General features: G+C 41.9%; 1 protein-coding gene across 4 annotated transcripts in view; it reads right to left on the bottom strand.

Moving 5' to 3' along the window:
- The window catches only part of plecb (plectin b), a 128,429-nt gene that overhangs the window by 56,002 nt on the left and 57,546 nt on the right, over nt 1–14,881 (bottom strand). For 2 of the 4 annotated variants that reach the window (XM_088998226.1, XM_088998227.1), the window contains exon 1: nt 839–4,158. The exons of the other annotated variants lie outside the window; for them this stretch is intronic. In XM_088998226.1, the coding sequence (XP_088854352.1) occupies nt 839–3,974 (3,136 nt within the window). In that variant the 5' untranslated portion in view covers nt 3,975–4,158. Of the gene's footprint in view, nt 1–838; nt 4,159–14,881 lie in introns of those variants that run through there. 4 annotated transcript variants of the gene reach the window in all.

Genomic DNA, 14,881 nt, shown 5'->3' with positions numbered 1-14,881 from the left:
TCACATTGCATGCGTACATCTCAAATTCTACACATGCTACTGCATAAAGGAATGTCATCAAACCTCTCCCTCTTTCACACATCTGGCTGACTGGACACAGTCGCAGCACACATTAGTGTCATGGACATATTTCAACAGTGAGCAAGTATGATTGCAAATGAACGGATGAGAAACGCTGACAAAAGTGCCACACCTCCTTCACTTCAATGTGGTCATGGATCAAAAGTATTTCTACAGGGACCAGGCGAGGCTGAATCTCAGCAAGTAGCCCCACCTTGCTGGAGTGGTCTGCAAAATCTCATTGAACAAACATGTAAAGGAAGAATGACTTTCACTTATCTTCTTTGCAGAAATGTTCCCAAACAAAATTAAAAGGATGCACTTTGTTTGTTTTATCAAGTACCTGTGGTGCACCGGGAAAAACACGGGGTGATCTTTGATATCAACATTTTTGTTTTGGCTTTGCTTATTTTGATTAGAAGTACATCACTTCTTTGTAACAAGTGACAATTGCTAGAAAATATCCCTAGTATGTGCAAACACCCGATCATAGAATTGATCTATCACACTTGGATCATTCAATCCCACGCATTCCTCAATTGTTTTTTTTTTCCACTATCTATTCATAAAGACATTGGTAATTGCTCTAACTCAAAATATGTTGTGCTTTGCAATTATACACGCCTTGATCCATTTAAACAGGATACAAAGAACAGATGGCAGTTTGTCTCTGTTCTCAGAGTAATCATGAGAGCACAGTGTCAATCTAAAATCACTCCAAGAGACAAAACATGCACTAGAGAAATATACAGGAAGTAGAGTAATTGGGTACACGAACCTTCAATGAAGTTAGGCCATGTCTTGTCCTCTGGCTCCTCCAGCGAGTGGTCCCAGTCTGCCTCAGGTGTCCCATGCACCCTGGCAGGTGGCACCCCGGACAAAAGTGCCCTCTCGATGGCAATTTCTTCCAAAACATCCAAATCCAACTCTTCCTCTTCTTCTGCCTCAGGCTGCACACTTTGTGGACTCGCCTGCGCCCCAGTTGCCTGAGGACTAACAAGCTGCTTGACCTCAACAATCTCTTCGACCACAACAATTTTCCTCTTCATGTTGCCCTCGTCCGTTTCCAGGCTTCCGGACAAAACGGTGTCCCCCAGGTGATGTTGGGCACTTGCTGGCGCTGCAGTGGCAGAGGGTGTGTCCTCCTGCGAGTCCCTCTTCTTCTCTTCCTCCTTCTTTAAGGCCGCTGACACCGAGAGCTGATTTGCTGTGCTGCACTCTGCTGCCGGAGTGGCTGAATGTTGTGCAACTATGGGAGGCTCCTCTTGTTTGGCAAGGGGGTTGGCCCGTGTCTTCGCTACAGCTGCCTCGGCTGTTACCACTGGCTCTGCTGACGCTAATTCTTTGGCTTTGGGTGCTTCGCTCACAGTGGAGGATGTTTTTGCTTTCGGAACCTCCTGCTTGATTTTTTCTGCAAAGAGTAGTCCTGGCTCCACCCCCCTTTTGTCTGCTGGGGCCCGAGAGAGCACAGCTGCTGCCAGTCTGGTTTCCTCGTTGCACATTCTTTCACAAGTCGTATTTGGAGAATCATGATGTTTTTGCAGTTCAGAGGTCAAAAGGGAGCTGTCTTTTAATGTGTCCCCGGGTAAAGGTGTCATTTCAGTGGATAGCTGCATTTCCGCCTCCAGCTTTTTGGATGAAGCCACTGAAGTCTCAACCACGTGTTTTCCTTTCAAGCTTTTTAACAATTTCACACGTTTTTTGTTAGGCATGGCATGTTCCTGCAATGGCTCTGTCACATTTTCCAATTTAATGTGTGCAGCTTCTGGATGAGCCACTGGGGGCACTGCAGCGCTCATGCCAAATGGCAAGTATGACTCTTCTGAAATAGCCTTTGTTTGTTTTGACGTTTTCCCCACTGGTGTCACTGCCATTTGTTTAGAGGCATCCAGTTCTTGCTCCCTATCATTTTTTAATTTTGCCTCAGCCTTATTTGTCTGTGTTGAAGATGGTCCCTCGGGTATTGTTTCAAGGACATGGTCTTTGTCACTGGGGTTGACCGTCTCATTATTGTCTTCTTCGGTTGTCTCACCACTCTTGATTTTAGCTGCTTGTGATTTCTTTTTCTTTCGCTTGGATTTCGAGGTTCCCACAATCACTTGTTTGTTTTCAGCGGCCAGTTCAGCGGGCACATTAGTTTGACCATGCCCACGAGAAGTGGCTTGTTCCAAAGACACAGAGACAGGAGGGGGTGTTTTACATGCTTCTTCAGGTGACAGTGACTCTTCTTTCTTGACACCATGACTTACATTCATCTCCGTTTTAGTTTGTATTGTTGCGGTTTTGTTTTTATCTGATCTTGCCTTCTCTGTACTAACTGTCATTGTTGTGACAGTGGTTGTAATAACTTCAGCTACTGAGGATTCCAATTGTGTAGTCTCACACTTTTCTTCATTTTGAGACTTTGCCGATGGCACAGAGAGATTCTGAACTTCTTTTGTTGGATGCATTTCTCCTGCATCGGCTGACTTTACTGGTTGAGATTTGGTTGTCTCCTGAATAATGGCTACTGCTGATGTTGTTTTGGGCATTTCAACAATCATTCTAGATTCAATTTGGTTCTTTGAACCAGTGTATTTAGCTGATTCCTTTCTAGCATTTGCTCCTTTAAGATCTTCTTCCATCGCATCTTTATTGGTGCGCTCCATTACAGAAAGATCAGCATTGGTTGATAGTCTGGATGTTTCCCGAGAAACTGGTTTAGCCATTTTATTCTTCTTGACTTTATCAGCTACAATTTCAGTTGTACCAAGTTTTGCTTCCACTTCGGCCTTCATTTTTTCTTTGACATCATCGTTGGAGGTTTTTTTGATGATAAGGTTGGCTGTGAGATTTTCTATCACAGTATTGGTAGTTCCCTGGGGGGCGGCCAGAGAGGTCAAGGTGTGTACCTTATCAGTTTCTGGCACGGAAGCTGTGCTGTAAGATTTTACCTGCACAACATCCGCTTTGTTGACCGCCTTTTTCAACTGTGTTTGAGGAGGTGCTAAAGTAGGTGAATTGCTTGTAATCATTTTACAAACATCTGCATCTGCACTTTTCAGCTTGTCTGTGTTTCCTTCAGGGTTAGAGGGCCGGCATTTGATTCCTGGAGGTGTGGCATCAATCGCCTCAGTAAGTGGAGCGACAGTAAGCAGCGGGGCTGCTTTGGAGGATTCTGAAGTCAGAGATGGCTGAGGCATACCGTTTTTATGTGGTGCCTTTGAAGTCGAGAAAAAACTCAATTGTTTCTCCTTTTGCACTTCAGTCACTTCCCTATCCTGAGACATTGCCTTCTTATTGCTCATATCCAATTGCAGATGTGAATGTACCATCGGCATTGATTCACCCTGAAGGCTGTTCCCCTTTGCGAACCACAAAGGAGATTGGTCAGCCATTTGTTTAGGCCTAACAGAATCTGAAGGACGGCCCCTGAATCTGGGGGTCCTGTCAGAATAGCCTTCTTTTTCTCTGGGATCCATCATTCTATGGCGGTATCTTTGGCGCTCTTCCACTGCTTCTTGGCTTTCAGCTTCATCACTAAACTTTGGTTTGGGCACGTAAGATGTAGGACCTTCAACAGATTGAACCTTGGCAGCTCGTTGAACCATGGCCAGAGTGGATGTTGATTTATTAAACCTCTGCAAGGAGGCAGGAACAATCTCAAGCGGCAGGTGGAGGTAGTCACGCAGGTAAACAATACCCTCATTGGTAAGGTACCAGTAGAAATGTCTCCAGGCAAATGTTTCCTTCACAAAGCCTTTGGATTTAAGTGATCCCATAGCACGGATTACTTGTAGATTGCACACTCCTTGTACCTCAGGATGCTTGGTCTGAGGTCTCTTGTCCTTTTGGGCCACCATTACACCATCCCGAAAGAGAACCTCATAGATTGCCCTCAGGTCGCGCAGGGGCATGAGCATACCCGCAACCATTTTGCTTTATCTCTAAACTATCTCAAAGTCAAAAAATAAGACTCAACAGACCACACATCCGACTGTGAGGAATAAAACAGGTCCCCCAGCAAAACACAAGCTTCAATTCAATTATACATGAATGAAAGAGAAGAGCATGTGTGAAATATGCCCCCTTACTTTCTCACGCTTCTTTTCTCGTTGAGTTCTCAGGTTTTGTTGAAGAAAAAGAATAATCCATCCAAATGTCATTCAATCAAAATTCTAATTCTGTTGCCTCACAGCATAAAGTTTTGCTGCACTCTTCTGGGATGGCAATGACAGAATGAGAGAGAGAGAGAGAGAGAGTGCATGCAAGTGTGTGGAAGAGAAAGAGAGCACACTTGGGCTGGGCTCCTCCTACCTTCCCTCTCAAATCCTTATGGAAAAAAAGACGCACAGAAGAAAAATCTCAGTAAAGTAAATATAACAACCTCAAAGCGGAAGTGAAGAAAACTATCTACTATAAACTGATTATTGGCAAAAAACAGACCATTCCAATGAATGGAGTAACACACCAATGAAGAGTGTCTGGGCACATGTTCAGTGGTTCTGTGACTTCCACAGAAACGCCCACTCACACACTAAAGTACACACCTCCCATATTGTCCACACAAACATGCACACGCGCACGCACACACACACACACACACACACACACACACACACACACACACACACACACACGCACACACACACACACACACATAAACGTACACACACACACGTACACACACACACACACATACACACACGCGCACGCACGCACCAATAGTGTTGCTGGCTGACACACACCCTTTGGTGTGTCACACACACCAGATCAGTGAATGGGCTTTTCTTAACTCGGATACACTTCAAGAAAGCCAGAAGAACCAGATGGCATACATCCATTTAAACCTGGAGCCATTCGTTATTCATGCATGTAGGTTACCAACAGCATGGTGTCAGATACAGTATAATTATATGTCAAACTAAAGGTGTAATTCCATAATTTAGAAATGACTGAAATTAAGACAAATACATTCAGATTAATATTTACGTTTCAAAGGACAACACTGTGAAGTCTTTATATTTCAATCGGATGATTTCGGTTTGCAATAAGGGCAGGAATGATTAATCTAACATTCATCTGTGGAATATTTGACAGTCAAAACGTGAGTCTGTTTCACAGATCATTAAAATGATGCAACATGGCAATGAGATTAAAGGTTTATTGCAAGCTAAAATCAGAGCTTCGCACTTCAAATGAGCTGTTAACTCTTGCATAACTATAAAAAGAACTTTGCGTTACAGTCAAACTTTTTAGCACTCACAGACATGATATCAGATTTCTATCCCTAGACCACTTCTCCCCTCTGTGCATCTGTCTCCTTTTCGTCTCCCTGTGTCAGAGGGAGTGACCTCTCATGGCCAGAGTCCAGTTAAAAGCAAGGGTGAAGTGTTCAAGGACTTAAAGGACAACCGACGTCTCCGAGCAACTTGTGTCCATAATTTGTAAAACTGGCTTCAAATGACTTCTACTGAGCGTATTTTACAAAGATTCCACCGCATATAGCTATATTTTACGTTTTAAGACTCGCGCTGAATATTCTGGAAGTCTTGTTTTTGAGTTGGTGACGAGTCCTCACCCTACGTTACTGAAGGAACGCCCCTGACCGAAAAAAGGACACATTGTAGCAGTCCTTTCATCACGTCAATGCATTTTGCTGTACTTATTTGGTCTGAAAACTTCGTGTTGCACCAAAAAGAGGCAGAAGAGGGAGACAAAGCTCCGTGTAAGGGATTAATCAGCCTGTGGAAAAGGGCCCCATATTGCCTCAAAATGGCACGGAATAAATTCTTTAATCGATTGCAAACATGTATGCTTTCCTCTTCAGAACTATTTGAATCATATTCATAACTGGATGAGTAACAAGAAAGCATATTCTCCAAATCTGAAGCCATTGTTTTGATTCTCCAGCAAGGCAAGACGTCTTGGGGTGACGCCACGAACAAGGGGGTGGGACCTTCTGAAACTGGCCACTTCCGGGTTTATTTTTTTTGCAGATTTTGGACACTTTAAGTCATATTTATTTGTGTTTTGCATTTGACTAAAAATATCATACTGTGTGTTTTGGGTATTTTAGATGCTATAAAACGTTTTTCTGATGTCAGTTAGGAAACGAAAAAGTGATGTCGGTTGTCCTTTTTAAGAGGAGCACACTAATCATAGTACTTCTGAACGCAAGAAAATATCAGAGTAGAGTGGATGGCTGCGTGGAACACAGTTGCGCAATTTTAGTGGGCAGCTATGACAAGATGCATTCCTTCTGGGTGTTTGAAACCACACACACTGTTACATATCCAGCCACGAGTGGAAAAGTTTTTTCCCCCATTTTTTTTATTTATATATGTATTTTTACTCCTCCCATGGTAACAGTCAAATGAGTTTGTGGTAAGAGAGCAACATATCCTCTTTGGGTGCAGTTTGTAAAGCTGCAGTTTATAAACTGATGTTATAATAATATTATTAATAATAATAATTACTAATAATATTGTCTCCATGTCTACTCTGAGAGTGATTGGTAAATTCAAGTTCAAGTTCAGCGTGTCCCCCCTCCTGCCTGAAGACAGCTGGGATCAGTTCAAGCACGTCTGAGACCCTTGTGAGCATTAGCAAATTACAAAATGAATGCATGTATGGATATTATTGTACTGATATAACAAAAACGTTTTTTTTTCAACAAACTAGCACATGGAGCACACATGTGTGACTACGATACATGCAGAAGTGAAAATAATATTTAACAATTAATAATCAGAGCTTCAGACGAAACTCTGATTATTAATACAACGAAGAATATAAAATACACCAGATTTAATGTAAGCAATACTATTTTTAAAATAGTATTGCATTATTGTATTCTTTTTAAAATAGTATTTTAGAAGGGTAGAAATCTTGTCACAAAGTTGTAGAAACACCAGATTTTGGCAATAGTAGAACACTGTTGGACACCAGTGTGTGACACATAAAAAAAGGAGTGTAGCATTCTACATGTGACCATAGAAGAACCAACACAGGGGGATGATGGTGAGGTGAGATGATATATCCTTTATTTTTTTCACATTGGAGAAATTCCCAATTCACAGCAGCAAAGTTATGAAAGGAAGAGGAAAGGACCTCCATGCCTATATAATAAAACTAACACACCTGGACTTCAGGGTGGGTGGTGTGGCCTACTTCTGTTGGTTGGTCGCAGATCAGGTGTAGTATCCGCCGCTTGATCTTCACTCTCCCGCAAAAAAAAAAAAAGAAAAAAAAAACCTAATACATTCTGGAATAGCATTCTGTGGCATATTTTCAATTCCAGAATAAATTTGCGAATGGCAGCGAATGAGTTAAAAGGACTCCCGGCACGACCGTTCAGTGTCAGGTCAATGATTGCGCCTGTCACATTTCCCTCGAGTTTGTCTCAACTGCAGATAATGTTTTTCTTTAGCTGTTGTTCAAGTTTCACTATTGTCCTCATCATGTTCTCACTTATGTTACGGTCACTGCTAGTTTTTCGCATCAGTCATAGTTTTTGTTTGCTACTTGCAATTTTTTGCTTTTATCATGTCTGAGTTTTGGACTTAGTTATTTGTTTAAAATACCATTCCTCAAGTACACCCTGCTCCTCTCTCATGCTTGCTATTTTTTTGCAGTTGTACAAAGCACATATTCTCGCCGCTTGATAGAGAGCCATCCATCTGGCACATTAAGCTCATTCTGTACATGTCCTCAAAGTGAGTTGTAAATTCAATTGGTTATCATGTTAACTGAAAAAAGTTGTGTTGATCACTAATCTCCATTATAAATCCTTTGCTCTGTAACAAATTCACGTGGGGATCTGTCATGTGGCATACAGAGTCTTTGGGTGTGACCGATCCGCAGATACTTCGATGATATAATTGAATGATAAATGAAGCCGGAACAATGTAGAATGTAATGCCTTCTGATAGGGTCTGCATCTCGGCCCTCTAGAGGGTGGGATTCTTTGTCAACCAGCGCAGCGCCATGTGACGGAGAGGAAGTCAAACAAATGACAGAATAACATGAAACTATTGAGACTCCTACCCTGTATTAGGCCACACTATCATTAATGCCACATCACTATGCGTAGAATTGTAAATGTAGCCACAAGGGGGCACACACCAGTGTCTTATTGTGCCGGTCCCAAGCCCGGATAAATACAGAGGGTTGTGTCAGGAAGGGCATCCGACGTAAAAAAAATTGCCAAAACAAAAATGCGACTCAAACCTCTGAAACCCATACCGGATCGGGCGAGGCCGGGGTTAACGGTCACCTTTGGTACTGTTGACCTTCAGGGTGCCAGTGGAAAATTGACTACTGTTGGTCAAAGAAGGAGAGGGGAGGGAAGTGTGCCCGGAGGAAAAGAGAGAAATGGAACGCCGAGAGTATAGAACTAAGAGTAGGAACATTGAATGTAGGAACAATGACAGGTAAAGGTCGAGAGCTAGTTGACATAATGCAGAGAAGGAAGGTAGACATACTGTGTGTCCAGGAGACCAGGTGGAAAGGAAGCAAGGCTAGAAGCTTAAGGTCAGGGTTGAAGTTGTTCTATCATGGTGAAGACAGAAAGAGAAATGGAGTTGGTGTTATCTTAAAAGAGGAGTTTGTTAGGAATGTCGTAGAAGTAAAAAGAGTATCTGATAGAATGATGAGTCTGAAGCTAGAAATTGAAGGTGTGATGTTCAATGTTGTTTGTGGGTATGCCCCACAAGTAGGATGTGAGCTGGCGGAGAAGGAGAAATTTTGGTTGGACTTTGATGAAGTCATTCAGAACATCCCGAGATGTGAGAGGGTTGTAATTGGTGGAGACTTCAATGGACATGTTGGTGCAGGAAACAAAGATGATGAGGAGGTGATGGGCAGGTTTGGACTCCAGATGAGGAACGCTGAAGGACAGATGGTGGTTGACTTTGCTAACAGAATGGAAATGGCTATTGTGAATACTTTCTTTCAGAAGAGACAGGAACATGGCGTGACCTAAAAGAGTGGAGGCAGGAGTACACAGGTAGACTACTTTTTGTGTCAACAGCGCCATCTAAAGGAAATCGGTGACTGCAAAGTAGTGGTTGGTGAGAGTGTAGCCAGACAGCATAGGTTAGTGGTGTGTAGGATGATGCTGGCAGTCAGGAAGATGAAGAAACCAAAGGCTGAAGTGAGGACAAAATGGTGGAAGTTGAAAAAGGAAGAGTGCTGCATGACATTTAGGAAGGAGGTAAAAAGACAAGCACTGGGTGGGAAAGAGGTCCTTCCAGATGACTGGCAAACTACAGCGAACATAATCAGAGACACAGGTCGGAAAGTACTTGGTGTATCGAGTGGAAGAAAGGTAGATAAGGAGACTTGGTGGTGGAATGGGGAGGTGCAGGAGTGTATACAGAGAAAGAGGTTAGCAGAGAAGAAGTGGGACACTAAGAGGACGGACGAGAGTAGAGAGCAGTACAAGGAGATGCAGCGCACGGGTAAAGTAAAGGTGGCAAAGGCCAAACAAGAGGCCTATGATGACTTGTATGCTCGGCTGGACAGCAAGGAAGGTGAGCCTGATCTTTACAGGCTGGCGAGACAGAGAGACAAAGATGGTAAGGACCTGCAGCAGGTTCGGGTAATTAAGGATAGAGATGGCAATGTATTAACAGGTGCCAGTAGTGTGATGGCAAGATAGAAAGACTACTTTGAAGAATTGATGAATGAGGAAAATGAGAAGGAACAAAGAGTAAAATACGTGACTGTTGTGGACCAAGACGTAGCAAACATTAGCAAGGATGACGTGAGGAGGGCGCTGAAGAGGATGAAGGGGGGAAAGGCACTCTGGACTGATGATTTACCAATCGAGGTATGGAAGTGTCTTGGAGAGGTGGCGGTGGTGTTCCTGACTGGGTTATTCAACAAGATCTTAGATGGTGAATAGATGCCTGAAGAATGGAGACGAAGTGTACTCGCGCCCATTTTTAAGAACAAGGGAGATGTGCAGAGTTGTACTAACTACAGAGAAATAAAGTTGATGAGCCATACAATGAAACTCTGGGAAAGAGTAGTTGAAGCAAGACTAAGAGCAGAAGTGAATATTTGTGAGCAGCAGTGTGGCTTCATGCCAAAAAAAGAGTACGACATATGCAGTGTTTGTTTTAAGAATGCTGATATAGAAGTACAGAGAAGGTCAGAAGGAATTGCATTGTGTCTTTGTAGATCTGGAGAAAGCGTACGACAGGGTGCCCAGAGAAGAGCTGTGGTGTTGCATGAGGAAGTCTGGAGTGACAGAAAAGTATGTCAGAGCGGTGCAAGACGTGTATCATGACTGTAAGACAGTTGTGAGGTGTGCTGTCGGTGTGACGGAGGAATTCAAGGTGGAGGTGGGACTCCACCAGGGGTCAGCTCCGAGCCTCTTGTTGTTTGCTATGGTGATGGACAGGCTGACAGACGATGTTAGACAAGAATCTCCTTGGACCATGATGTTTGCAGATGACATTGTGATCTGTAGCGAGAACGGGGAACAGGTGGCGGAGAAACTCGAGATGTGGAGATATGCCCTGGAAAGGAGAGGAATGAAGATCAGTCGCAGCAAGACGGAATATATGTGTGTGAATGGCTGGAGAAAAATGTCAGGTTTGATGTGTGATAGGAGGGTTTCAGCTTGGATGAAAGGAAAAGTGTATAAAACAGTGGTAAGACCAGTCATGACGTTTGGACTGTGCCACTTCAGTGCCACTGAAGAAAAGACAGGAAGCAGAGCTGGAGGTAGCAAAGCTGAAGATGTTGAGGTTTTCTTTAGGAGTGACCAGGTTGGATAGGATCAGGAATGAGTACATTAGAGGGACATTAGAGGCTTTGCAGAGAAATTCAGAGAGGCCAGACTGAGATGGTTTGGACATTTCCAGAGGAGAGTGAGTGACTATATCGGTAGAAGGATGCTGAGCCTTGAACTGCCAGGCAGGAAACCGAGAGGAAGACCGAAGAGGAGGTTTATGGATGTGGTCAAAGAGGACATGAAGGTAGCTGGGGTGAGAGAAGAGGATGCACAAAACCGGGATAGATGGATTTGCCTTTATGGATGACATTGATTCGCTGTGGCGACCCCTGAAGGGAAAAGCCGAAAGGAAAAGAAGAAGAAGAAGACTATGCGTAGAATTGTAGGTCAACCCATGACAAATGTAAAGTGATTGACATTTTCAAACTATTGAAGGCCTCTGGACTCAAGCCTAGGCAAGCCCTTTGGTAAAGGCAGGCCCGAAATAAACAAGATTAAAAATAGATCAAGTTTCAGGCTCGGACATATGCGGTGGAAGCGTAGAACATTCCCGGTGCGTTTGCTGTAATATCTTATTTTGTGCATCAGATCAATGATTTAATTGATCAATCAGCAAATTCGAACATTGGAGCTGATTACAGATTTCCCGTAAAAACACGATATATTGGCAACATCTATCAAGCCGATCAAATTGCTGTGAAGTCCAAATATACAGCGGAGTAGACAACTTTTAAACAAGGCCTCTTTTGTTCAAGAATGGCAGAGGATAATGCCAGTCCACTGAGGCATGGTTGGATGAGCGGAGTGGGAAAGTACTTCACTGACTTGCACAAAGGGCAGACTTCAATAGCATCAATCACCTTTGGGATGAACTGGAACAGAGATGGCGAGTCAGCAGACCCTGCCTCTCATGTAGCATCAGTGATTGCTGATTTAACAAATATTAATCTGAATTAATAATATCCCAAAGACAATGTCTAGTTTCCTGAGTGTTGGGTGTTAAAGCACTAACACCTTTTATTTTTTAGTACTCATAAGTGCAACAGCCAAGTGCTACAATATTTTACCATATTTAGTTAATGTAGCACAGACTGAGTAGCTGTCTCTTTCTTTTTTAAATAGTATATTTATAACTATATGTAAATATGTTTTCAAAAGATCCCTCGTGATAGGTGGTGAATGATTAGTTCATAAATGGGAGAAGGAGATAATACATGCATCACGTTGTGTGGTTGGCTTTGTCTTTTTGCTCAACTAATTTCCACCTGATTAAAAATATTATAAATATTGATAACACTGATATATATAGACTGATATATATAATTTATAACACTGATAAATAATGATAATAATGATAATGAAAAATAATGATAACATTGACTGCAGTTCTGGGTGTTGACCAGTTCAGGGTGTGCCCCGCCCCTGACCGGAGACTGGTGGTATAGGCTCCACAACACCCCAATCCGCTTGTGTGAATCAGCAAATCAGAAAATGAATGGATACATGAATGGAGGATTGTAAATATGCAAAACCCCTACACGCACTAAATGTACCCATATTGAAATGTGATTGCAAAAATATGGAAATAATCACAGTTTATATTTCAGCAGTTAAATCCAATTCATGCCAAGAGCTCTGTTGTGTGAGCTCATTCGCTAAACTAGACATTGAGGCTCTCAGAGATGAAAGTAGCCACCAAATATGTGAGTAAATTTCCAGACGACAGGAATCTTTAGTTATTAAAATGTAAAATGTATGCAACTAAACATGAGCAACATAAAGTTGGATGTGAATAACACAAAGGTTTCTGCACATTTACTCAAATATTTCCACACATTCTGGAATAAATCTGACGGGATTTGTAATCACTGGCTACATTTTGGGTCTCGCACAGAAACCCTCCTAAATCTTTGCTCAGCTGCAGAGGTGCGCATGCTCAAAATAAACTGCCACATTGCCAAATGTTTGCAATGCAAAAGTTCACATTTTTCTTTGAATGTTAAACCCATTTTGAGTGAAGTAATTTATCACCTGACAGGTTATAGTTAGGAGTATGAAAATTTAGGAGGGACAGCTGTGCCTACTGACAGAACTCAGGCACGATAACGCTCCACCTACAAGCCAGGAAGCTTCTAAAGTTAGAATTAGTTTGAGCATCTATTCTTAGGTTTGCTGTTCTTTGAAATTAGCGATAAGATTTGACGTCTGCATGTTTGATCAAAATTCAATGAATACATGTTAATGGACCGCAAAAAAAATGTAATTCAGTTGATGTAACTATTTTTAAGCCCATTTGGTTCCTAAAATACGACACAAATAGAACCAGAAAAATGATGTGGGAAGGAAATGGTAAATTACATCAGATTGCTCATCAATCTATCCACCTATCCATTTTCTGATTTGCTAATTTTCACAATGGTGTGCTGGTTAATTTTGTGTATCACATCTCGTAATTGCGGCATGTTACATTTAGAATTGTGTCCTGCGAAAATTTGAGAGCAAATAAAAAACGGGTTATTGGAATAGAACATTGGATTGGATTGGATTGGATTGGATTGGATTGGCCTTTATTGGTCTCGCAGTGGAGAAATTTACATTTCACAGCAGCAAAGTTATGAAAGAAATGAAAGTAGAAAAGCAAAACACAGGAGCTGCTGGAAAGGCAGCCACTCTCGCGGCGCCGTCTTGAAGTCAAAAGAAAAAAAAAACTAAGTAACAAATAACATGACAACACAAAGACACAGAGAGACATTCATTCTTAAGCACTTTCTGTACCCTCTTAACATTAATGGAAATGCGGAATTTGTGTATAGGGGAGTGAAATTAACCCTGCATATGCAGTTGCATATATATTCCATTAAAATATAGTTGGACAGTATTTTACTCTTGTTTCGTGTCAGACAATCAGACAGTTGAGCTGCCTTTCATGCAACTTGAAATACAATAAAGCTTAAAAAAATTGGTCACGTTGGTTGACCGATCCCTTCATCTCAGTGTCACGAAGATTACTTTAATTAATAGCGAGAAGACAAACATATTTACTCACTGAAAATTGCATTACTTCAATTAATAATCACTGAAATTAGATTAAGAGTGGAAGAAACATACATTGTATTTTGGAGTTACAGGAAAGTGTTCAATTATTGCTGCATAATAATCTATGTTACAATTTATTAAAAGTAATTTTGAAGAGATAAAGGCTATATATAAGAGCACACTGGCTGTGTTTAATGAAAAAGAGAAGTACTGGAAAACAAATGTTTTTGACAGAAGATGAACTAAGCAATTAAAAAAATGTGCAGGCATCACCACAGAGAAGCATTTTACAGTGAGCAGTGAGGGATTGGGGCATAATGGGTTTCTTGGCTTTTGTTTCACAAACGTAAGCATAAATATAAATGGAAAATTCATAATGCATCGTGGAGGTGGGGAAAAAATGGCAGTTGCTGTGTCCATGTTCATATTCTCAAATACCAGACCACAGTGACTTTACCTTTTCTAGAGTGGAAATAAGTGAGGCCACAGATTTATTTCCTACGGTCACCAAAATAAGCAGAGGAACTGTTAAAGACCCTAGATCCGTCTAGCTCTTCCTGAAGTGGCCAAGCATGGATAACAATGAAACAGATTTGGCATGTGAACACCATCAACTGTGGAAAATGTACTCAACTCATGATGCTTGAAGGACAACCGACGCCTCTGGACAAGTTGTGTCCATAATTTGTAAAATCACTTCAAATGGCATCTACTGAGCGTATTTTACAAAGATTCCACCGCATATAGCTATATTTTACGTTTTAAGACTCACGCTGAATATTCAGTATGTCTTGTTTTTGAGTTGGTGACGATACCTACCGTGACGGCACGTCTAGAACGCCCCTGATCGAGAAAGGACACACAATGCATTTTGCGGTACTTTGTTTGGTCTGAAAACTTCGTGTAGATCCGTGTTGATGGCAAAATTAGAAGGAAATCACATAAATAACGCAATGGTCAATCGTTGTGTGTTGCACCAAAACAACTATTTGATATTCGCTGACACAAATTCCAAGCAGACAAATCAGCCCATTTCCAACGGAGCTAAGGCGCCATCTT

The sequence above is a fragment of the Hippocampus bargibanti genome, linkage group LG06 (genome assembly GCF_051943395.1).
Source record: "Hippocampus bargibanti isolate YZ-2025 linkage group LG06, ASM5194339v1, whole genome shotgun sequence".
NCBI lineage: Eukaryota > Metazoa > Chordata > Actinopteri > Syngnathiformes > Syngnathidae > Hippocampus > Hippocampus bargibanti.
The sequence above is the reverse complement of the archived record's forward strand: the minus strand, read 5'-3'. Positions and strand labels throughout refer to the sequence as shown.